Raw genomic sequence first — 24,306 nt, forward strand, 5'->3', positions numbered from 1 at the left:
ATTGCAGTTTTACGAGTTTTCTCACAACTCTAGATCCATCACCAGTTCCATTTGAGGAGTCGCTGCGGAAGGCCCGAGGAAACAGCTTAAGGCGAGGCTGTCACGCGGGGAGTTTTAGCCAGTCAATCCCGGCACAAGCAACGACAATCTGTCGCCACGACACAAGCAGGGATGTGGGAGGAACGGACAAGACATAAATCAAGGAGTTACAAGGCGTTTGATTAATTTCGGAGAAGGCCGCTTCATCCGGCACGAGTCCACCGGCGATCCGTCTTATTTTTCTTTCTAATTTGTGCTTTGATTACTTTGCGGAGTTCCGCAGGAGATCGGGGTGAGCTTTCAGGCGATGATTCGCGAGGAGTTCGCGCAAACTTCGCGGGGACCGGAGTAAATTAAATGTCAGCGAGAATGCTAAGGATGAATCTGTCACCGCGCGGCGCTGTTTCATAGAGATTGATTCGATTTAGAGTTCATTGCCACCGGTTCCTCCGGGAATGGCAAGTTTGGCAGAGAGCGGGTAGAGTCAGTGTGTGGGGGTTGAGGGGACCCGTAACGAGATTAAATGATGACGGGCAGGTCGTCTGATATAATAAGTTCAGATTCAAGTGTTGATCAGAGTCATGAGTGAACATATATTTTATCATAACCTGACTAGAAACTGTTTCGCTAGAGTCTGTTGCGCTTGTTTGGTTGTTTGTTTCTTTTATTAGAATCTCCATTAGCGTTACATAGATTTTGCACCATTCTTCCTTGAGTTCACAAGTATTATGATAATAATGAATCTTTATTTGCATGTTCAAGCCCATGGGGCTAAATGCATATATCAGAGTGTGATGTTACATGTTATTTTATTTATTATTTATTATTGTACATCATACTGAGTAACATGATACATAAGATACAAGGATAACAGAATAACGTAAAAGTCTTAACAACTACTAGAGAATAAACTAATCTAGGTCTTAAGGATCTCTTCTCTCTTTTTAAAGCAATTGGAGATAAAATGAATACGAGACGGGGGTTTGCCAGGCCGTGTAATGGATCACCAACTTCCTGACAGTAACGTTAGTGTTTGGAACATTCCACTACTCGTGTTTGAAATATGTGTGAGGTTGAGGGGACAGGTAACAGGATTAACTCATCACATTCAGGTCGTCTGGTATAATGGGATCAGAATCTAGTGTTGATTACAGTCACGGCATGAGTGAACATATATCTCACAGTAATCTGACCAGTGACAGGGTTGTCTATGCAATATGGACTGATCATCATCCGTGAAAAATTATAGAAAAGTTTTTTTAATCTCTTTTTGCCAAAAATGAAGATTAGAGTGACAGCAATGAGTGAACATATATCTTACCGTAACCTGACCAGCAACAGGGTTGTCTATACAATACGTACTTTGTCAACTGATGACCATCCTTGATAAATCTTAGAAGAAGTTCTTTTAATCTCTTTTAAACATGAACTTTCTTTCCGCTTGCTCGCCAGAATTTTATACACTTCATTCAACAGATAGCTTAACTTACATTCTAGAGAAAGATATTACCCCTTACTGTGCACAAACAGGTAAATATATCAAAGAATTTCAGACTAATAGTAAAAGTGATACGTCAAACTCAACATATGTTTTTTTATCAGTATACTCGCACGTACGTTAATCTATCTATATCCACTTGCTTGTATGTATAGATGTAGTAGACCCTACGGAAGTCACATTTCTTTTGTTGTGTCAATAAAGATTGTCATGAAAAAAAACAGATACCCTTAAGTTTGAGAACTTTTAACGCCACCACTTGGCATATATATGGGTAGAAATGTGAAACCAAATGTAAAGTCAAACATTTCTAAAATACACTAAAAAAAGAATCACCACCAACCCATCCCACAGAGACAATACATGGTCATGTAGAAAAGTTATTCTTCTAGTCAGTGCTGATTCTGACCATTTACGTCAGCGCGTATTGCTGCGAATTGCTGTCCAATTAGAAAGAGTCGATACGGCAATGTGAGCGAACGCAATGTCCCGATTTGCAAAGGAACGCCACTCTACTACCATATATAATTGCCCACTTTGTGTCATCACTAAAGATTATGGCACAGCCAATATACGTACGCGTCCATTTTAACTTGTTTGCTTGGACCAGATTAGTAATTATGAGAAACATTCCAAACAGTCAAATACAATCAATAGATACCTGTTAAGCCTCGGTCACAACTCGCCGTGCGTGCTTTTTGTCCGTACGTTTTTGTCGTGGCTACGTCTGCTACGTTTTTTCTGCAAACGTAGGGTGGCCGGCCGAGGGAGTACGTCACTCGCAAGATGTACTTACGTGGTCTGCACGACACGCCTGGCCGATAGCGGTTGCGTGCACCGTACGTTGCGCAAGTGGTAAGTGAGTTGTACGTGCTTACAACGTACGATCTCTGTGTGATTGCCACGTTGCCGCGTACAGGCCGTACCTACACGTGCGGCGTGCGCACGATTTCCTTACTCACTCGCACGTTGTAAGTGCGTGCACCTCCTGTTAACTTCATCATCACTAGCCGCCCTGGTGTCTTCCGCGGCCCGTTTCTTTGGATCTTGTCTGGTAGACTTCTTTTGAGCCTTCCTGGGCATCTTGGAGACGAGTTGGCAGTCGCCCGTCAAGTCGTCTTTATATACTGTAGAAATCAGGTGCGTTGCACGTGCGTTGCACGTGCGGAGCACCTAGTATGGTGCACGTGTGTTCTGCGTGGTCATTGAGCAGGTCAACTGGGAAGTGAGGAGTAAGCACGGATGACGCAAGCACCGTGCGTGGCACTCACGTGCTTCGTGCGCTGTCCGTACAGCAATTGCACGTGAGAATAGTGAAGTTAGACTCACGGAGTCCGTTCGTTGCACGCTCATAGGCTGTACGGGGCACGCGCGTCGCACGTACTCGCACGCACGAGTGGTAAATCCGCAGACCGCACGTAGAAAAAGTATTACACTTAAAGTTCTACGGCGTGTCTGCGTGCTCCCAAATCCGTAGGATTCCGTACGGTGGCGGTACTCACCACGCACGGATGCCGTACGTTTGCCCACGTTTTTGCACGTAGACAGCACGCAGAAGCACGTACGGCGAGTTGTGACCGTCGCTTTACTCTCTTAAATTGCCATCAATGATGTTTTGTAGTGATCCTAAATGTAGAATAGATCGATATTGTAGTATTGTTGTTTCTGTAACACATATTGCACCCTAGGCCCTGTACGATGTTCATTCATATTCATCCCATTAATCTTTACGAAAATGTTTGACCTGAATTTTAATAAAACTTCTTGTTTTTTCCAGATCTAGTCTGAGACGATCCTGAAGCTGCAATGGCGGCCAAACTTCTCATCTGCTACCTGCTACTGAGCTCAACTCTCGGTAAACTGAACAAGTCATGCACATTCTTATATCCATCTTGTATATGTTTTTTATACAGCATTCAGAGCCATGATCAGACATAGTTCTGGATAATCCACACGTTGTGTCCGGAACCGTGCTTTATCCAGAGCCATGCTCGGACACGGTTCTGGGTTGTCCACTCGTATCCAGAACCGTGCCTGGGGCGAATTTACGTTCTTGCATTCTTGGATAGGCGGAGACAATCCAGAACCGTACTTTATACAGAACTTTGCTCAGACTCAGTTTTGGATAGTCTCCATGTATCCAGAACCGTGACTGGGGCAAATCTACGTTCTTAGATACACGGAGACTACCCAGAACCGTGCCTGATCTTAACTCTAACCCATTCAGTCATAGAACCACATAGACAGTGTCACACGGTTTTGGATACAGTACGTACACTACTACCATCCATCGTGACATCACACCGAGCCTAATTAAGACATACGGAGTGTGACGTACACACATTATTACATGTACAGAGCCTGGGTCTTACCAAGGATCCATCATCTGACAACTGAGAACATTAATATAATACTTTCTTTTTTTTGCTTATTGAATTGATTGTCTTTATTCAGGGCCATTGCAAAAATAGTACAGACATATATACACATAAATACACAATACATATAGATACACAAAAATACTAGACACACAACAATTTATACATTCTTTTGAATATGAATAGGAATATAAAGCTGGTATTGTGAATTTGCGGCAGTATACATACGACAAGCCGGCACATGCTGGCTTTTTGCGGAATCTATGAATCGGCACTGTACGTATGTACTGAGTTCTTGAGTCTTGGAACTTCTGTAGCCTGGGTGCCATCCTTCAGAGTTACCACTGACTCTGTATTGTCACTAACTATCATGGACTACCAACGCCTAGAGCCAGGCGAGAGCCTCGGAGGACGTGATCTTTTTTTTGTTAGAACAGGCGAAAATCAATGCGCGCGTGGATGTCATCCATAAAATTAAGTCGGTGTGGCCTTAGTCTGAAGAAAAAAAGTTCGTCAAACGGTTCAGATTGTAACAAACAGAATTCTAACCTCCATACGCGCTACACAGCTGTGATTACGGAGTGTCTGAAGCGGAAAATAGAATCCCAACATCCCCGCTCATGTAGGGACGACCTCTGACCTCCCGCCTATTTATCCAATGAGAGCCAATAATCCCCCCAACTGGCACATCCTGGACTTACCCAGGACACCGTGACGTCACCGTCTGACGTCACTGTCAGGCGTTTCGTCAGCTGCAGTCGGTGGTGTTCTCTGTTGTATCCAGAACCGGTCTATTTTAGTAGTTCTGTGCCTGAATTTCGGACGCAGAACTGTTCTTTATCCAGAGCCATGCTCAAGCACGGTTCTGGATAGTCCACACGTGGGGCAAATATGGACCTGGATACCGTATCAATTCAAATGGGCCCCACATCTTCCATGAAGCTTTTAGAGTTTAAAACTTATGTCATATCATGGGGACATGGACACAAACACACACAAACACACATGCACGCACGCACACGCACACACACACACACACACACACACACACATACACACACACACACACACACACACACACACACACACACACACACACACACGCACACACACACTCTCTCTCTCTCACACACACACTGAGTAAGTGAGAGAGAGAGAGAGTTCTAGCTCTTATCATATTAACAATATCTCATTCTTCGTCTCCCCCAGCTGACAGTGTGGCCCGGTGTACAAGATCAGAGCCCAGCAAATGTAAGTATCGTACGATGTGGTGTGTTTTCTACGATTTCTGATGTATGAGGTATGAGCTTTTCTTGAATCCAGAACTGTGCCATTAGTCAGACAGTTTTGGTCTCAAACTCAAAATGAATTTAAAAAGGAATTTCCGACCGAATTTTCCGCTAACATGATCAGCCCACTTTAGGCTACTTGTCAATGTAACGCAAAAATACAAGTGAGATTTGTTTGATGCCAAAGCCTGACCACAAAACATAGCTGGTTACATGTAGGTATAGTGAACGATTGCTCTTGTTCTCTAGCGTGTGGTAGATCCCTGACGGCGTGCCCCCCGGCTTTAACCCAAGACCCTACCCCACCCCCCACCCATGTCCGCAGACGATTCCGCTCTATAGTTTTCAGATATCTCTCCCCGTTAACGATAATTACTGTTAACGTTGTTCTCCAGCGTACGTGCGGCAGGACCCTGACGGCGTACCGTGGGTGGGTTCAGTCCCCGGCCTACCCCAGGCCCTACCCCACCCCCATGTCCACAGACCATTCCGTTCTATAGCTTTGAGATATCTCTTCCCGTTAACGATAATTGCTGTTAACGTTAACCTTTGAGATATCTCTCCCCGTTAACGATAATTGCTGTTAACGTTGACCTTTGAGGTATCTCTCCCCGTTAACGATAATTGCTGTTAACGTTGACCTTTGAGATATCTCTCCCCGTTAACGAGAATTACTGTTGATTTCCAGCTTGCGGCAGGACCCTGACGGCGTACCGTGGGTGGGTCCGGTCCCCGGCCTACCCCAGGCCCTACCCCACCCCCATGTCTCCCTGTTAACGATAATTACTGTTAACGCTGTTCTCCAGCGTGCGGCAGGACCCTGACGGCGTACCGTGGCTGGGTGCGCTCCCCGGCCTATCCCAGGCCCTACCCCACCCCCATGTCCGCAGACGACCGGGTCTGCACCTGGGTCATCAGTCTGCAGCAGGGTCACGGGGTCAAGGTCACGGTGTATGGGTGGGACCTGAACTCCGAGGTGACGCGGAACTCCACGGTCAGGGACGAGGTGCAGGTAAGGAAAGAAAGGGATCTCGATCCATTATTACATAAAGGCTAAACGTTCTGACCTACAGTAAGTAAATTGGGACCAAATTTTAGGCTAACTCCGTCAGCCTTGTTCACGGAATGGATCCGTCTACTGCAGCTTCCGGGACTTGACGTCGGAAACACGTGATTTCAGCAAAGGGTCAGATAAACTGTGTCGCCCCCGTCTCTGTTCAGTGTTGGACGGTTGGTCCGAATGTACACCGTCTCCTTTACTCCTCTAGCAACTTACTTACTTACTTAGTACTTAGTACTATGTTGTTTGTAACTGCAAAACTTTCATAAATCACTATAGGTGTTCGGAGACGGGACGTGCAGTGACCGGCGGAGGTTACGGAGTTACGTGGGGACGTCAGAGCCGACAGACGTGGTGTACGTGCCCAACCACGTCGCCTGTCTCAAGTTTTACCGGCGAACCACCGGCAACGATATTCACTCGGGATTCACCATCGAGTATGAAGGTTGGTCTCTTCCAATGTTTTTTGTTGTACGAACCTTTGAGTGAGTGAGTGAGTGAGTGAGTGAGTGAGTGAGTGAGTGAGTGAGTGAGTGAGTGAGTGAGTGAGTGAGTGAGTGAGTGAGTGAGTGAGTGAGTGAGTGAGTGAGTGAGTGTGAGAGAGTGGGTGAATCAGGCTTGTATTGTACTGATGTACAATTTGGTAAATATAATCTGAACATGGCTTGCCTGAAGTTTGAAATGTTCAGGTTCAGAGATGAGTAAGTAGCAAATGTTCAAGTTCAAGGATGTACGTATGCAAACGGCGAAATGTTCAATTTCAAAGAAAGACAAATCTGTTATTACAAAGATACCATGAGAAAAATTGTTCCCCTCGGCTAATATCGGACTGATGCATACCATCAGTGAGAATTTGTTCCATAAGTACGGAGCAGACTCTCATGCTGCCAGGGGCTTACCAGATCTTCACACTAAGAGTTAAAACCAGCCACTTGTACGAATCGCCGTTTTTAAGTGCACGCGAGCTGGATAATGCCTGAAATAGATACCGAAATTGCTCGCAAAGCTCCCCGGAGCGACGCTATCCACTCTCCCAGCTCAGGTGGGTCCGGCGTAACGTGCGGGGTAAAGCCCTCGGAAAGACGGAGGCAGCGGTTTTCACATCAATTTAGATTCCAACCGTACGGCGAGCCCACTCCGCGAGGCTGAGATCCGTGATAGGCCTACTCAACTCGCAGCCAGCGCAGTTTCAGCGGGATTGGACTGAGGATTGCAAAACTGGCGGGAATTTAGGAATTCCCTCTGCAAAGGTCATCGGATCGACTCGTGCTGACCCAGCAGCAGATTCCAGAGCTTTCCGACTAATGTCCGCGCTGTGTGGAAGGAAAGGAAAGTGATCTCGATCTAGCCTGAGGTCCAGCCTGGTTAGTTCGCTCCCAAAGATTGTTGGCGGGGAGCGGATCTTGGGGAGCGGACTTAAGCTAACAAGGCTGGACACCAGACTAATCTCGATCCAGTTTTAGCTCAGTGAAGAGCTAATCTTTCACTGGTCTTAACCAAGAAGACAGACGCTATGTACAAAATTTTAGCTCACTGAACAGGTAGCTAATCTTCCACTTGTCGCGACAAAGAAGACAGACGCTATGTACAGTATTTACAGGTTTATTGTACCGAGGAAATTGCCCTCGTTCTTTTTGACAAGCACAATGAACAGTGGACCACAGCTTTCCACTAGCGTGCATGTCGAGTGAACGACAACAGCCGGGATGTCGAGTGTCGAGTGAGCGACAACAGCCGACCACTCCCAACTTCTTGGTCCAGAGGCAGGTTGTCTCTAGAGCCTAAAAGGGGATTTAATTGGCCAAAGGAGTTGGCCGACCAGAGAGGGTCCATTTGCCTGTATGGACCTTCTCTCAGACCAACTCCTCTGGCCAATTAAATCCCCCTTTTTAGGCCGATTTCTACTATTTATTCTGCCTGCAAAAGACTAAGAGGCAGAGTCGCTAACCACTGGACTTACGCACGCTACTATAAACGGTACCAGAATAGACAGTTTCAGCAGACAAGCTCATGGATAAATGCCGCGGAATTCAATCGAATGCCAGCTTCATGGGCGCTCGAGCCTTGAGGCGAGGAAATAAGCTCATCATTTGTTAACCTGGCATTCGATGTATCGAAATAGCATCTTCGCCCGAGGACAGAATGCTGTGGTAAATCTTGACAGATATCGGGACTAGTTTGCGGCAAAGCGTAACCACATGGGTAGCCGAAAAATAAGTTTTTCTTACAGAAATCAGAATGTATTAGATGGACGGTTCTTTCGGCAGTAATGCAGGTAATTTGTTGTTTGTATGATAAATGCGAATTCCTTCCTCCGATCGAAAGAGCAAAATGCTATCCCTGGTGATAAGTTGCAGAGAGTAGGGGCGTCTTGGGGCTGACTGTTCTGAGATACATTCTGTCCACACCTTTATACTTTTTATTCATAAAATCATAGTCTTTGTCATTAAAATATTAGAACCGTAAACATTGTATTCTAGCTTACTAACAAGCCTCGGTTGGACCAATTTGACCAGTTTGACCAATCAAAAGCTGCGTATTGTACCCAGAACAGTGCCTATCTAGTCCTGTGCCTGGATGCATGGGTGATGTGAGGGTCAGGATCAGGCACTGCTGTATCTAGAACCGTGCTTTATCCGGACCTTTTCTCAGGCACAGTTAATCCAGAACCGTGTCGTACGTCGGGGGCTAAGTCTTGGATACACGGAGACTATCCAGAGCCGTGACTAAGACTAACCCTAACTCGTTTGGGACATTAGCAGATAAAATTGCTTTCCACTGCATTCGTTGCACACTGTTCTTACACGTTATTTCATGAACCGGTGGTTCTGTAGATAGACACATAGAAAGACCACCAGCAACCCCCTGGCCAGACACTAGAGTGTGTATTTCCACTGGCCCTATATCTACGTTGCTAATGTGACATGAGCAGGCATTTCTGTAGATATAGACAGTACATCGACAACCCCCTGGTCAGGCGTTACTGCTGGTACATGTAGCAGCATCCTCTTCAGAAAACGTTATGTTTAACAAGACAAGCAAATGTATAATGTTAAACTTCGCATGGTTGAGCCTAACAGACTACTGCTCTGTTTCCTATACTCTTACTTAAATGCATCCATATACACATATTAGGCGACCAGCCCCTCTAACTTTGTTCTGCAACTTGCTGCATAATGTAGTCCAACACCACAAGGTGTCTGCTACAGCACCAGCTGACAGCCGACTGGTACAGGTCATTGACTTTATGTGTTTGGAGAAGATGATGACACAGAGCAAAGGTTAAGATAATTTGAGGTTTGTTGCAAATTCATGCCCGGGGGGCTAATTGCAGATTACAAACAGAAACGAACAATGAAACGTAGTATAAAATAACTGAAATCTACATGATAAAAGGTCTAAGGGGTTTGACTTCTCTTTTTTAGACCATGGAAGACGCAATGCCCCACCTTTTCCAAAATTAGTGGGTTTTGGGAAGTTAGATAACATTATTAAGTGTCGATCACCATCATCAAGCCCCTGGCCAGACGTTACTGCCGGTATCAGCTGGACTGAGCCGGTTCAGGTGCGGTTCCCCGTACAGTAGGGACAGATTCCAGCACCCCACACAGCTGCCCACCCCAGTCTACCGGACCTGACCACGTATTATCGGAAACATTATGATGATGACTGGTTTATTGATTAAAACATTTTGCTGCCCGGAGGCTGAATTGCATGTTTCTTTACATCAGTGCCCACCTTTTAACAACTTTAAAATATCATCTAGCTAGGAATGTATGCATAAAATTGAATTGCGATCTCTACAACATAAAAATGTCCGGCTGAAACAGATATGCATAGCCTTACATTTCCCGGGGTTAAGCTGCATACTGTTCTTGTCTGATCACGAAGCTAGCTCGTCGAGGTCTTTCTGTAGTTTTGATGTTTGGGATTCGATGATGTTTAAGTCGTCGACGAAGGCCCAGGTTGGGGACTGTATGGTGTCTGTTGAGGTGTTTATGTGAGCGAAAAACACGATCGGTCCCAGTTAACCTCCTGCGGACAGAGGCAGAGGCCATTCCGGCTAAAGAAAGGCTTAGGCCACACCAAGTGATTTTTTATGGATGACGTTCTCGCGCATTTATATTTTTATCTATTTAGATTTAATTTTGTTTGTTTCGTTATCACTTATTTATTATACACGTGTATAAAAAGAGGTCATAAAACAATTGGATTTTAGGAGAACCCACTCGTTAAACCCTTAGGTTTTTTGGGTTCTCCCGCACATTTGGTTGTACAAAGTCATTACATACTGTTTTTATTTTTATTTGCAAACTGAAATAAACAATAAACAAACAATTTATTCTAGCCTGTTCCCAGAAAAAAAAAACTTCATGACAGAGTCATGACAGTGCTGTAAATGGCAGTATTGGAAGACGTGGTGAAAGGAAAGAAACAGGGCAGGACGACAACTGCTGTTCCACTGGCTGTCATGACGAATACAAAGACTTTTGGTTGTTACACTATGTTCTCTCATTCGATTTGTGTCCTACCATTTGTCTTCCCGTAGTATGTTTCAAATCTAGGCATCTTACTTATTTTCGGCTCTTCTAGTTTTTTTTTCGCGCTCTCGCATTAGATTTAAAGTCTCCAGAGGAGGTCATCCATAAAAATTCCTTGGTGTGGCCAGATCGGAAGCATTAATCTCCTGCGGATGGAGGCAGGCGGCCATCCCGGCTAAGTAAAGGCTTAGGCCACACCAAGTGTGTCCCAACATTTGTCGTCTCTTAGTATATTGCAAATCTAGGCATCTTATTTTTGTCTGTCTTGTTGTTTGTTTTTGCGCTCTCGCATTAGATTTAGGATCTCCAGAGGACGTCAGCCACAAAAATGACATTTATCTTCCCTTATAATTTTTTTAATGTAGGCGTCTTGCTTTTTTCCCCCTTCTTGTTTCTCTCGCATTAGATTTAGTATCTCCAGAGGACGTCATCCATAAAAATGACTTGGTGTGGCCCTATCCTCCTGCGGATGGAGGCAGGCGGCCCTCCCGGCTAAGCCGCCGGACTTGTAGCCGGGTATTGAGTCCGGCAGATATTGATGGGTCGGCATCAATCATAACGACGCCTGGTCAAAAGGGCCGTCAGGCGAGCGGGGAAACGGTTTGGATGGACGGAGATGATAAGGCGGTCATCAGGATAAGGAGATAGTTGTTGTTGTTGGCATCTATTGGATCATTTATACATCACCTGAGAGACGAAGATTCAGGCTTGTTTGTTTTGCATAACCAGGCGTAACGTATACAGTTATAGTAAGATATCACTATGATTTTTTACCACTGCTTTAGCTCCAGGACCTATACTTAGCTTGTAATAGAATAAGCATACACTAAAGGTCTTTCTTTTATTCATCCACTCGTTCATTTATTCATTCATTTATTCACCGACTGGAATTCATCATAAGGACACCTGGTCAAAAGGCCTGTCAGGCTCTGCCGTTAGACCTGGGAGGCGGTTTGGATGGACGGAGATGATAAGGCGGTCATTTAGGATAAGGAGATAGTTGTTGTTGGCATCTATTGGGTGATTTATAAATGTTTTAGACCCTGAGGGACGAAGATGTGGGTTCAGTGTTTGTTTGTTTTACATAACCAGTAAACCGCACCCAGGCGTAACGTATACAGTTGTAGTAAGATATGAAATCACTATGATTTTACCTCTGCTTTATCTCAATAACACATAATTCACTCGATCATTAATGCGTTTAATCATTCATTCATTCATTCCGTAAGTAGGTAAGTAAGTACGTAAGTAAGTAATTGTACAATCAACACATCGGAAGAAAAGAAAACCGAGAAGTTTGATTGACCTGATCTGAATGTCTGGTTTACCTCACGAGGAACTGAGTACTATGTGTGATCAAATCGCGGGAACAGGGAGTCGAAACAGTGAATCAACTTGCTAAGCTAAAATAGCTAAGTTGGTTTTTTGGTTGGTTTATTGCTTTCTTTACCCACTTCACGTCTACCATTGAAAGGACTATCTTGTGACAGAAGATAGAATGCGATCAAATCCAGGCTAGACGTTTTTGACTGATGAATTGATGACTGTACGTGAAAAGTTAGAGTTTTGATACTGACCATATCCTCCATTGGGTCCCCACAAGTCATCCGTTTTCCATGTTTGTCCGAAAGGGAGACATGTCGTGTCAAAGGGCACCGCAAACTGATAGATAATCTGTTTTGCGCGTGTCCAAACTCGCCTTTTCCCCATGAAGCGTCTAAGATGTATGTTTCCGTTCTTGTACGCGCGTGTGCTTTTTCTATGGAAGGTATGACTCTCCTCCTTTTGACGGACAGCAGCTATATATAACCAGGGACGATTTTTACTTAAAAACTGCTGAAAAGGAAGTCAATTATACCTTTAGAACACGCCCAATGCATGTTAGTTTTTAACGACCACTTGTAGAAATGCAGTCAGGCTGAGTGTGAATGACTCAATCAGATAGTAAGATGATGGTATTGTTATATTGTTAAATATATTGTGATATATATATTCCCATCAGCTTTCAAGGCTTGTTACACATCTTACTCTAGGCATTGTTTAAAGTTACCTAGCGATGATACCCCAGACTTTAAAAAGTCTTTATGCTGTTAATGATATCTTTAGCTGTGTCAGACACGCTGTCATTCTTACCTGAGTGAAGTAAAGAAAGTCGTGTTGAGTGCCTTTCCCAAGGCACAAGATCGGTGGCATGCCAGGACTCGAACCCCGGACCTCTTGGATCCGAGATGAGCACGACCCCACTTAAGAATTTGTTACACCTAGCCTTAAAAACTTGTTACACCCAGCCTTTTCACAATTAAATCTAACGTTGTTTTTGCCTATCTAGTAATGATGCCATTAATGTAGACTGTTTAAGTATTCATGCCGTTCATGAAAGGACTATCTTATGACAGAAGATAGAATATGATCAAATCCAAGCTAGACGCCCTTTACGTTATACTACACCGGACAACTTGTTACACCTAGCCTTTTCATATTTGACTCTAAGCATTGTTTTTGGCTATCTAGTAATGATGCCTTGATCAATGTAGACTGTTTGAGTCTTCATAATGTCTACAGGCATGTCGTAACATCCATGTCTCCCAAACCCATCTCGTGCCGCCGGATTGACCCCCTTTCTCCACACCGCTGTGCCCGTGCACACGCCTTTCACGTTAACTCAGCTTCACCCGACAGGCAGATGCGCTCAGACTGGAACAGTTAACGGTGACTTACCGTACTGTACACAAAGGTATCTGTATAGGTAGTGCAACAGCAGGTCAGCGTATAACACACATGCTTCTTAGGTACACAGCGCGGTGGCACCTGCCCTGCTATACTACACCGGGCAACTTGTTACACCTAGCCGTTTCACATTTAACTCTATGCGTTGTTTTTTTATTATTATCTAGTAATGATACCTTCAATGTAGACTGTTTGAGTCTTCATGATGTCTATAGGCATGTCGTAACATCCATGTCTACCAAACCCATCTCGTCCCGCCGGATTGACCCCCTTTCTCCACACCGCTGTGCCCGTGCACACGCCTTTCACGTTAACTCAGCTTCACCCGACAGGCAGATGCGCTCAGACTGGAACAGTTAACGGTTAATGACGCTCGATCAATCCGTGACTTAGTATTCCACGGCCAGGTCTTCTTAAGCAGGCGGTCCGAAATATGGAACATGCTTTTTGATAGACATTTTGGAGCTGCATCAGTTGATAGAAGTGGTCACCTTTTTGAGAAAATGCACTGCTTAACTAGAAGAGCATGCAAGTGCATAATGTTAAACTTGGCATGGTCGAGCCTAACAAACTACTGCTCTACGTCGATGTAGGTTAGACATCCAGGTAATACGATATGCCCAAAAACAGTTACTCAAGCAACTGGATATGATTTTGAAAACGTCAGACGTTTCAGCTAGTATCCACTAGCTTTCGTCAGTGACTGAGAGACCAGAGGGGAAAGCAGGTTTATATACACAACCTGTTGATTGATATGCAAATAAAGTGAAGACAAATTTTTGGAAGTCGAAAAAGGCACAAAGGTCAGACAAGTCAAGACAAGATGATGCAAATTAGTCTGAAAGCTCCTGTTATACAGGACAGGAGCTTAAGTGTTGTGGCTAAATGTGGCTACCAAGACTGGACTTTCAACAAAGCGCTTAAACCTTCAGATCAGTCTAAGAAAACCCAGAAGTGCAAACCATTGACCAACAAAAACAAGGCCAACATCACTATTCCGTATGTCCAAGGAGTATCTGAGAAACTCCGACGGATCTTCCAAAACTTCAACATAGCCACTAACTTCAAACCTCACTCAACCCTCAAAGACTGGTACACCCTAAGGACCGACCTCACAAGGGTACCAAGGCGAATGTTATTTACAGACTCAAATGTGAGGAGCCCAATTGTAACAACAACTACATCGGAGAGACAAGTCGACCGCTTAAAGTAAGGTACAAAGAACATTGCCGACCTAGTGCCAACGGCTACTCCTCAGCTATTTTCCACCACCTACAACACAACCAGGGTCACTCTTTCAAACTCGAGTCCACGGATGTCTTAGACCGCGAAACACGCTGGTGGGAACGGGGTGTTAAAGAGGCAATATATGAAAGAATGTACAACCCCACCCTCAACAGGGAAGGGGGCTACGGGTCGATCTTTCCGGCACTTGGGATTTGGCACTCCCAGCCCCGAGGACAGACAACACTTAAGCTCCTGTCCTGTATAACAGGAGCTTTCAGACTAATTTGCATCATCTTGTCTTGACTTGTCTGACCTTTGTTCCTTTTTCGACTTCCAAAATTTGTCTTCACTTTATTTGCATATCAATCAACAGGTTGTGTATATAAACCTGCTTTCCCCTCTGGTCTCTCAGTCACTGACGAAAGCTAGTGGATACTAGCTGAAACGTCTGACGTTTTCAAAATCATATCCAGTTGCTTGAGTAACTGTTTTTGGCAACTACTGCTCTGTTTACTCTCACTTGAATTCATCCATACATATTCGGTGACCAGCCCCTCCAACTCTGTCCTGCAACTTTCTACATAATGTAGTCCAACACCACATGGTGCTGCTACAGCACCAGTTACCATAGTGACAGTCGGCTGGTCTAGGTCATTGACCTTATGTGTTTGGAGAAGAAGAAGACACAGAGCAAAAACAACTTATTTCCGTCAGCGAAGGTATAAATGAAATAGTGTGTGGATGGTTCTCAGCACCAAGGACAGCTCCTTTTATGTATGAATGGATTTCAGCTTCAAGGACAGATCTGTATCTGTATGTGTTTGTGTAAGGATGGTGTTCAGCACGAAGGACAGGTCTTGATTTGTATGGATGGTTTTCAGCACCAAGGACTGTTACTAATGTGTGTGGATTGCTTTCGGAAACAAGGAAAGTTATGTCTGTGTGTGGATGGTGCTCAGCACCAAGGACAGATCTGTATCTGTATGTGTATGTGTATGGGTGGTGTTCAGCACCAAGGACTTTAAATAATGTGTTCGGATTGCGTTCGGCAACAAGGAAAGTTATGTCTGTGTGTGGATTGCGTTCAGTACCAAGAACATCTCCGTGTATGTATGAATGGATTTCAGCATCAAGGACAGATCTGTATGTGCATGTGTATAGGTGGTGTTCAGCACGAAGGAAAGGTCTTGATTTGTGTGGATGGTTTTCAGCACCAAGGACTGTTAATAATGTGTGTGGATTGCGTTCGGCAACAAGGAAAGTTATGTCAGTGTGTGGATGGCGTTCAACACCAAGGACAGTTCCGTGTATGTATGAATGGATTTCAGCATCAAGGACAGATCTGTATGTGCATGTGTATAGATGGTGTTCAGTCACGGAAGGAAAGGTCTTGATTTGTGTGGATGGTTTTCAGCACCAAGGACTGTTAATGATGTGATGTGGATTGCGTTTGGCAACAAGGAAAGTTTTGTCTGTGTGTGGATGGCGCTCAGCACCAAGAACAGATCCGTGTATGTATGAATGGATTTCAGCATCAAGGACAGATCTGTATCTGTATGAGTATGTGTATGTGTATGGATGGTGTTCAGCACCAAGGATAGTTAAGAATGTGTATGGATTGCGTTCGGCAACAAGGAAAGTTATATCTGTGTGTGGATGGATGGCGTTCAGCACCAAGAACAGTTCCGTGTATGTATGAATGGATTTCAGCATCAAGGACAGATCTATATGTGCATGTGTATGGATGGCGTTCAGCACCAAGGCCAGGTGCGATTGCCACTGTGAATGATGCCCAGCACTAGAAGCAGGCAGCTAGAAGCTTGTCTTGACTTGTCTGACTTTTGTTCCTTTTTTGACTTCCAAAAAAATTGTCTTCACTTTATTTGCATATCAATCAATAGTTTGTGCTCATAAACCTGCATTTTCCCTCTGGTCTCTCAGTCACTGACGAAAGCTAGTGAATACTAGCTGAAACGCCTTACGTTTTCAACATCATATCCAGTTGCTTGAGTAACTGCCTTTTGGCGTAGAAGCAGGCATGTTTGCCTGCGTGTGTATCGTGTTCAACACGAGAGGAGGGGTAGCGTGTTTAGATCACAGACAAGCTCAGGTTTTTGCCAGGATGACTGCTGCAGATTGTACCTGCAACTTCTCATCCCGGGGTATGTAACAGTAAAGCCTCGCCTGATCAATCAATGCCTGCCGGTGTGTTACCGACTCTAAACCCAGCTCCGTCGGTAAGGCCTGGAATAAATATGTTGTGTTTCCTGTTTCCTGAAAAGAAATTTATACACTAGGCTTTACAGAAAATATCTGTAAGTAGTCGGCAACAGGATCGAAATAAGTATCCTATACAAGGCCGACTGCTTAAGATAAAAACTATACATATGGGAAATAGGTTTGGTAGGTAGGGATTATCTTTGTCGTCTTTCTTTTTTGACTTTGGCGATCTCTAGTGATCCAACCTAGGTAATGCAGTCTAACAAAGTAAAGCCTGCATGAAAACACTTTCATTTTCAATGTCAATGCTGGAAAACCGATTGTACAATGTTTCATCTCTGAGGTGTCAGATGATGGAATAAGAAAAGGTCGATCAGCTCAAAACATTTATGTCCTTAGCAGAGGTCTAGATAAAAAAAATACTAGGGTCGGTATGTTTTTCTACGGTCGGTCGGGAAACAGGAAACACAACATTTTTTCCTAGGCCTAAATATGCCAGAGATATAAGATGTGATTTAAGGGTCAGGACGTCAACTGCTATTCCATTTTGATTGATTGTAGTTTTCATAGCTAATAAAATACCTGTTGATTGTTACACTGTGTTCTCTCATTCATTTGCATTGTGTCCTACCACTTGCTGTCCCTTCAATTTTCAATCCAGGGCATCATGGCCCTTACGGAGGAACCCCTCCCTTGACTCGCTCCACTCTCTTCTCGGTCTGGCATTCCTGGGCAATGCAGGGACCAGGTGTTGTTTCAAATCTAGTCATCTTGCTTTTTTCGGCCCATGTAGTTTTTTTTTTCACGCCCTCGCATCAGATTTAGTGTCTCCAGAGGACGTCATCCATGAAAATCACTTGGTGTTGCCCACTAATGCACTTCTCGGGTCTGTTAAGTCTGGATCAGCTGTGTTTACCGCGGGTTCGGTGTTTGCCGTAAGGCCACAGCAAGTAAATTGTATGGATGACATCCTCCGCAGACTCTAAATCTAATGCGAGCAGGCGAAAAAAAAAACAAGGCGGGCCGAAAAAAACAAGGATCCTACTATATAAAATTTTGACTCGCTCAATGTACAAATGGTTTTGATTCAGTGGGAACATCGCATATACACAGCCAGCATCACATATCACTGCATCAAAGTAAGAAACAAAACATTAAATCAGAGCCTTTTCTTGTCTCCTCTCTTCATAGTTATCTGCCATCCACCTTCCGGCATGGCAACAGACATCTTTGCCCATTTTTGGCATATTAACCACAGTCAGAAGGCAACAAAATGTTTTTTTCTCCCAAATCAGGCGGAAATTTCACTCGAGCACAAGGCACCGAAGGTTAAATACCTAGAGAGACTTTTTGACTCTGAACTGAACCACGCGATAACAAGCCCCAAGTGACCACGTCTTGCGATATATTAGACGTTAAACAAGGACAACAACAGCAACAACAAAAAATTAATGCGCGCTCTGATGTCATCTATAGAAATTACTTGCTGTTGCCTAATGAATTGAGTGTTGCGGAGACGGATAATGTGAGACGTTCTATTCATCAAACCGGGAGACGGATCATTCATCACCGTCCTGCAGTATCGACCAACAGAGTCTGCTCCACGCACGCAACCACGATAGTTTCAAGTTTGTGTTTATCCAGATTTACAATTTGTTGGTGTAAATCATTCTTTATTCAGCGAACAAGAAATATACAAGAACTCCAGGTCATGCCAGCCAGTAATGACCGAGCATGCAGGACAGCATTAACAATGACTACTCTTGTAGATGCGGGTGTCGTTGCGAATCTGTCATGCACTTCATGCTACATTGTCCATTATACAATAGTGAGAGATCGGAACTTTTTGGCAATCTTGCAGATTTACTTGGTCATCTTGTCAACCTTAATAATATGTCAGATAATGCTAAACTGCACTTTATTCTTAGAGGCTCCTCATTGTTACCCTCTATGTACAACTTTAAAACGATGCAACTCACTCAGATTTACATTGGAGATACCAAGCGCTTCTAGCTCTGCTTGACTGTTTCTAACAGTCAATTAGATATAGAAGTCCAAATACTACGTAGGTGTTAATGGGCCTAAATTCTCCTCCTAGCTCTGATGAGATATAGGAGGCTACCGTGTAATCTTATCTTTCAAATAGCTCTGTTAGCATTTAATTTAATATTTTAATGTCTTGGGGTGGTGGGACTACGGCGCACATGTCAACTTTGTATATTTAAATATTAATTGTACCTTTTTTGTGTGTGGCGCTGTTAATATAAGTTGTTAACTTGAGTGCAGCGTCACACTGTCCTTGTTATGTCTGTATGTTTTGATGAATACAAAAAAACAATGACATCGACTATGACATACACAGATAACATTTAAATTGATAAAACTTAGTGACAAGAGGGTAATCTGGGATTAACTATAAATTAATTGAACATTATTTAAAAAAAGCATCTGTATTACTGTAGTAATTATTTTCAATGAAAGAATAGCATTCTTATCCTTATTGAACAAAACTACATTATGCACTAGAAATTATACATATATACTGAAATGTATGCTTGATAGCGTTCAGCACCAAGAATAGGTACAAAGGTGGGACTGCCGCTGCGAATGATACCCATGATTATGTTATACTTTATGTCATCTTTATGTTTACTTTTGTATTATGTTTTATGAGCAGCGGATTCACGTAAGCACAACAAGTCCTTCCTATCCAATGCTCAAAAATCCATGTGAATAAAATAAAATTAAAAAAAAATGATACCCAGCAATAGAGGCCTGCAGTTTCACTGTGTACATGTATGGCGTTAAACAAGAGGGGGGGGTATGTTTAGATCACAGACATGTCTAATGTCTGTTTAGTATAAGCACGCAACTCGGATACTTGTGCAAACAGAGTTTTTGTTATACAGTTCTATCCTGCTTCGGGTACATTCAGTAATGTTTATTATTATCACATGTACCTCTATCATGTTTTTTTAAGATTGCAAGTTTTATCCTATTCATCTCCGTCCGGGAGTATCGATCAACAGAGTCTGCTCTAAGCACGCAACTCGGATACTGTGCACGGGAGTTTTTTTTTATATTCCAACATGTAATGACAAGACGCGGGGATACCTACACTTGGGACAAAACAATACTTAGTACTCATTTTCACCTGAGCGAAGTGAGGAAAGTCGTCTAAGGTGACGCGACCCCACTGCATGGGGGTTTCAAGTTTGAGTTCACTCAGATTCACGATTAATTTTACATTGTTGCTATTCTCACTGCACAAAACTACATGACGCGACAGAAAATGTTTCGTCTTTCTTGGATGTCCATTGTCAATTTTCATCGTGGCTATCCCTATTGTACGAAACAACATCACAAACTAGAATTTACACATTAAACTCGAGGATTCACAAAATATTGGTGAGGTCCTTATACCAATCTCTTTCTCTCTTATCCTGGAAGTTGGGTGAAAAAAAATCCAGTGCAAAAGAAAAACCCCGATAAAAAAAGCCTAAAAACACGCTAAAAATAACCCCAAACCCAAACCCAAACCTCTGCTTGGAGAGTATCTGTATCTGTATCGATATAGCCGGTATAACCGCCCTTCGGCGTAACACACCAGCTTCGCAGGCACGCGGCGCGGCGGCAGCTAGCTACATGTATATCACACCGAACGACTTGTTACACTCAATCTTTGCACATTTGATTGCAGGAGTTGTTTAAAGCTTTCTAGTGATGATGCCCTAACTGTGCTTGGTGGCAACAAGTTCCAGTCTACGATAGTTCTGGGGAAATACGACTTTTTGAATACCTCAATTCTTGGTTGATAACTCTGATATTTGAAGGCATGGCTATTTCTCGTTCTTTTCTGGGCTGGTATCAGAGTAACTGCTCACGTGGAAGTGATTCCCCCTGATCTGACGACCATTCGGTTTGACATCGCAGCGGGGCCGCTCCCTGGGAGACTATAAACACGAGAAATAAGCCCGAGAAACAACTTTAGTTAACGGCTTTGTACAGATAACTCTTCTTCTTAGCGCTGGGTCCATAAAACGGCACATTTTCGGAAGCTGTGTTCGACTAATGGCTACTCTGGGACACGCTAAAACGTGGTTAGACGGTGACGTATGGCGATGGCACGTGCTCGGGAAGGTGTCAAAAAACGGTTCATCTTTTTCTCTTTCTCTCTCGCTCTCATTCTCTCTAGATAGACACATGGATGGAAAGATAGAAAAATAGATACTAAATTAGATAAATAGACAAAAAGATAGATTGGATAGGTGTTGAAAGGGTTTATCTTTCTCTCTCTCCATCTCTTATTTTCTGTAGAGAGACACATGAATGGATAGATAGATAGATAGATAGATGGATAGATAGATAGATAGATAGATGGATAGATAGATAGATAGATAGATGAATAGATAGATAGATAGATGGATGGATAGATAGTTGAATAGATAGATAGATAGATAGATAGATAGATAGATAGATAGATAGATAGATAGATAGATAGATAGATAGATAGATAGATAGATAGATAGATAGATAGATAGAAGATAGATAGATAGATAGATAAATAGACAGATAGAAAGATTGATATTAGATAGGTGTTGAAAAGCGTTTACCTTCCTCTCTTTCCCACTTTCTCCCTCTCTCATTCTCTCTCTAGATAGATACATGGGCGGAAAGATAGACACAGACATAGTATGTGGATAGATAGATCATAGATATACATATAATATTATATATATATATATATATACTTTCATTCTATATCATAGATACTAACTTATGATTGATGGAAAGATAATAGATACAGACATAAGGCCATACTAATTTAATTTGTTGGTTCTCGGATTATTTTCATAAAAAATATGAAGCGACAGGGCTAAAAATAAAAACAAAAACAGATCTAGGCATCCTGTTATAGCCCCTAAATGCTACAATAGGAGCCATGAAGTCAACACAAAAGGCTGGGTTAATATTTAAACAATGAATTTTGAACGTTTAATCAAATCACTGCATTGGTAGATGGGCAAATGTAACAACTAGGAAGAAAATGAATTTTCCAAACGATTGGGGCAAAATATGAGCATTTTGATTTGATTCAGAACCAGAATTTTTTTTGCAAATCAGAAAAAAAAATTAAGAGGCGAATCCGACCAAATTAAATTGGTGTGGCCTAATGCACAGTTAGATAAATGATATATAGATACAAACATATAGATACATACATTAATTCAGAGAGAGAAAGATAGATACAATTATATATACACATTTCTTATCAAAGCATATAAGAATTCTGACGATTCTGTTCGAAGATTGTGATGATTGTGAAAGATTGTGACGTCAGTACCGTAACTGCGTTAAAGGCATCCAGTGCAGATTTTAAGGATTGGGAACCCGATTTTTCAAAGCCAATACAGTATTCTAGAGTCATTTATTCACATAATGAGTTGAAACCACACTGCCCCAATGTATATTGACCCTCATGGAACAGAATTCCCAACTTCTGACGGAAAATGATTACTGAAAGGGCCCTGGGCTGATTTTCAGAGATACCACCCAGAAAAAAAAGGACTCATCTTGGGGCTTGTTTCTTAAGCTAAATGTATGACATACTGACTAAAATGTGAAGCAGTATGTGTCAATATCACAAATATTACCTTATTCAGGATATTTCCAGTTTTTCTGCCCTGAAATCGCACTGGATGCCTTTAAAACGAAGTTCAAGTTCATTTTTCGTGTGTTATTGATGTTACAGTAAAGGTTAATCAGACAGGAGGATACCGACTCGGACATTGATACGTCTGGTAGGTGTGGGTTAGTGTTTCAGCTCAACGGATTTTCGATATTTAGTCTCCTTAGCGGCTGAGTTCTCGGTTTAAATCCCGAGTCTCCAAGGAAAATCCATCCATTGATTTTTGTGGAAAAGGGGGCAACTTTCAATGTGCTCATGTGTCTATTTTTCTTCCATGACATGCCCGTAGCAAGGATTTTGAAGGGAGGGGGGTTCTTCCTACTGCTTGAGGGACCAGCGAGTGCTGAAGGGGGGTCCCTAGGTCTGAAGGTCTACATTTTACTATATATTTACGTATTTCTGTATTTTTATGAGTTTATGTCAGGACATACTGTATGTGCACGTACATCTTTACATTGTTTTATGGATAATTAAACTTTATTTGCAAAATCTTTCCCATAGCCTAATTGCTTTTACAATCAAGTATAATACTTATTGCAATACAGTAACAGGAGACAGGATGAATTTCTACCTCTACTACTACGCTAGCTATTATGGGGTTCGACTTCTTCTTTGAAGGCAGTGGATAATGAATAGTCCCACATTCTGCATAATTAGTGTGCTTTGTGATCTTAGTAGAAATGCAGTCTTTTGGTGATCTTCAAAATGACGAAAGGATGAAGAAATTGTTGTAACTGTCTGAAATAATCTGTTTCTTTCGGTCTCATAGTGAGGACACAATTTTATTTTTACGACCTCTGACCTCTCGGTACTACTTGCATGTTGTGTGTGGTTATGTAGAGTGTAGTTAAGCCTTACCATGTTGTGATGAAAGTAGTTTGTAGTCAACGACTCCAGGAAGAATAGTATGTATGGCAACTCTTGTCTGCACAAACTAATGGAGATCGGTCTAATAAACAATAAACAAACACTGGCTAACAACATTATTTCAGCATTTCCTACTGCCGACCTATCTCCCACCCCTGTACCCGTGACAGTACAGTCGGTAACGTGCGTGTTGGCACAATAATCTATAGTGATGTATTTTGTTGTATTCTACATACATTGTATGGATGCATGTATCAGTTGATATAGGTGTATGTAGTTACGTGTTTTGTACGGCCGGCCTATTTCCTAGCCCTGTAGCCGTGACAGTGTAGTATGTAGTCTGAACATGTTACTATATATGTACGTATTTCTGTATTTTGTATGCATTTATGTGAGGACATACTGTATGTGTACGTACATCTGTACATTGTTTTATGTGTATGTGTCACATAATTTCAGCATTTCCTACGGCCGATCTACTCTCCAAGCAGAGGTTCGGGTTTTGGGGTATTTTTTAGCGTGTTCTTAGGCTTTTTTTATCGGGGTTTCTCTTTTGCACTGCATTTTTTCCTCAACAAACATGGTTGGAAAAGAGAAACCCCGATAAAAAGCCTAGTAAAAACACGCTTGGAGAGTACGGCCGACCTGTTTCCCAGCCCTTACCCGTGACAGTGTAGCCGGTAACGTGCGTGCCGCACGCTAATGGCCCGATACAGAGATAGACGTTACCCGCGCTACAAGGTCACCTAGCCGGCCCATTTCGCACGGGTG

The 24,306-nt window shown here is 42.9% G+C and overlaps 1 protein-coding gene across 1 annotated transcript in view; it reads left to right on the plus strand.

The window, feature by feature from the left end:
- The first annotated feature begins 3,343 nt into the window (after positions 1-3,343).
- The window catches only part of LOC109465165 (cubilin-like), a 31,080-nt gene continuing 10,117 nt past the window's right edge, over positions 3,344-24,306 (plus strand). The window contains exons 1-4 of the mRNA XM_019762313.1: positions 3,344-3,392; positions 5,125-5,166; positions 6,011-6,216; positions 6,544-6,709. Of these exons, the coding sequence (XP_019617872.1) occupies positions 3,344-3,392; positions 5,125-5,166; positions 6,011-6,216; positions 6,544-6,709 (463 nt within the window). The remainder of the gene's footprint in view (positions 3,393-5,124; positions 5,167-6,010; positions 6,217-6,543; positions 6,710-24,306) is intronic.

Source organism: Branchiostoma belcheri, unplaced genomic scaffold (assembly GCF_001625305.1).
Source record: "Branchiostoma belcheri isolate BF01 breed outbred unplaced genomic scaffold, Haploidv18h27 scaffold15, whole genome shotgun sequence".
Lineage (NCBI taxonomy): Eukaryota > Metazoa > Chordata > Leptocardii > Amphioxiformes > Branchiostomatidae > Branchiostoma > Branchiostoma belcheri.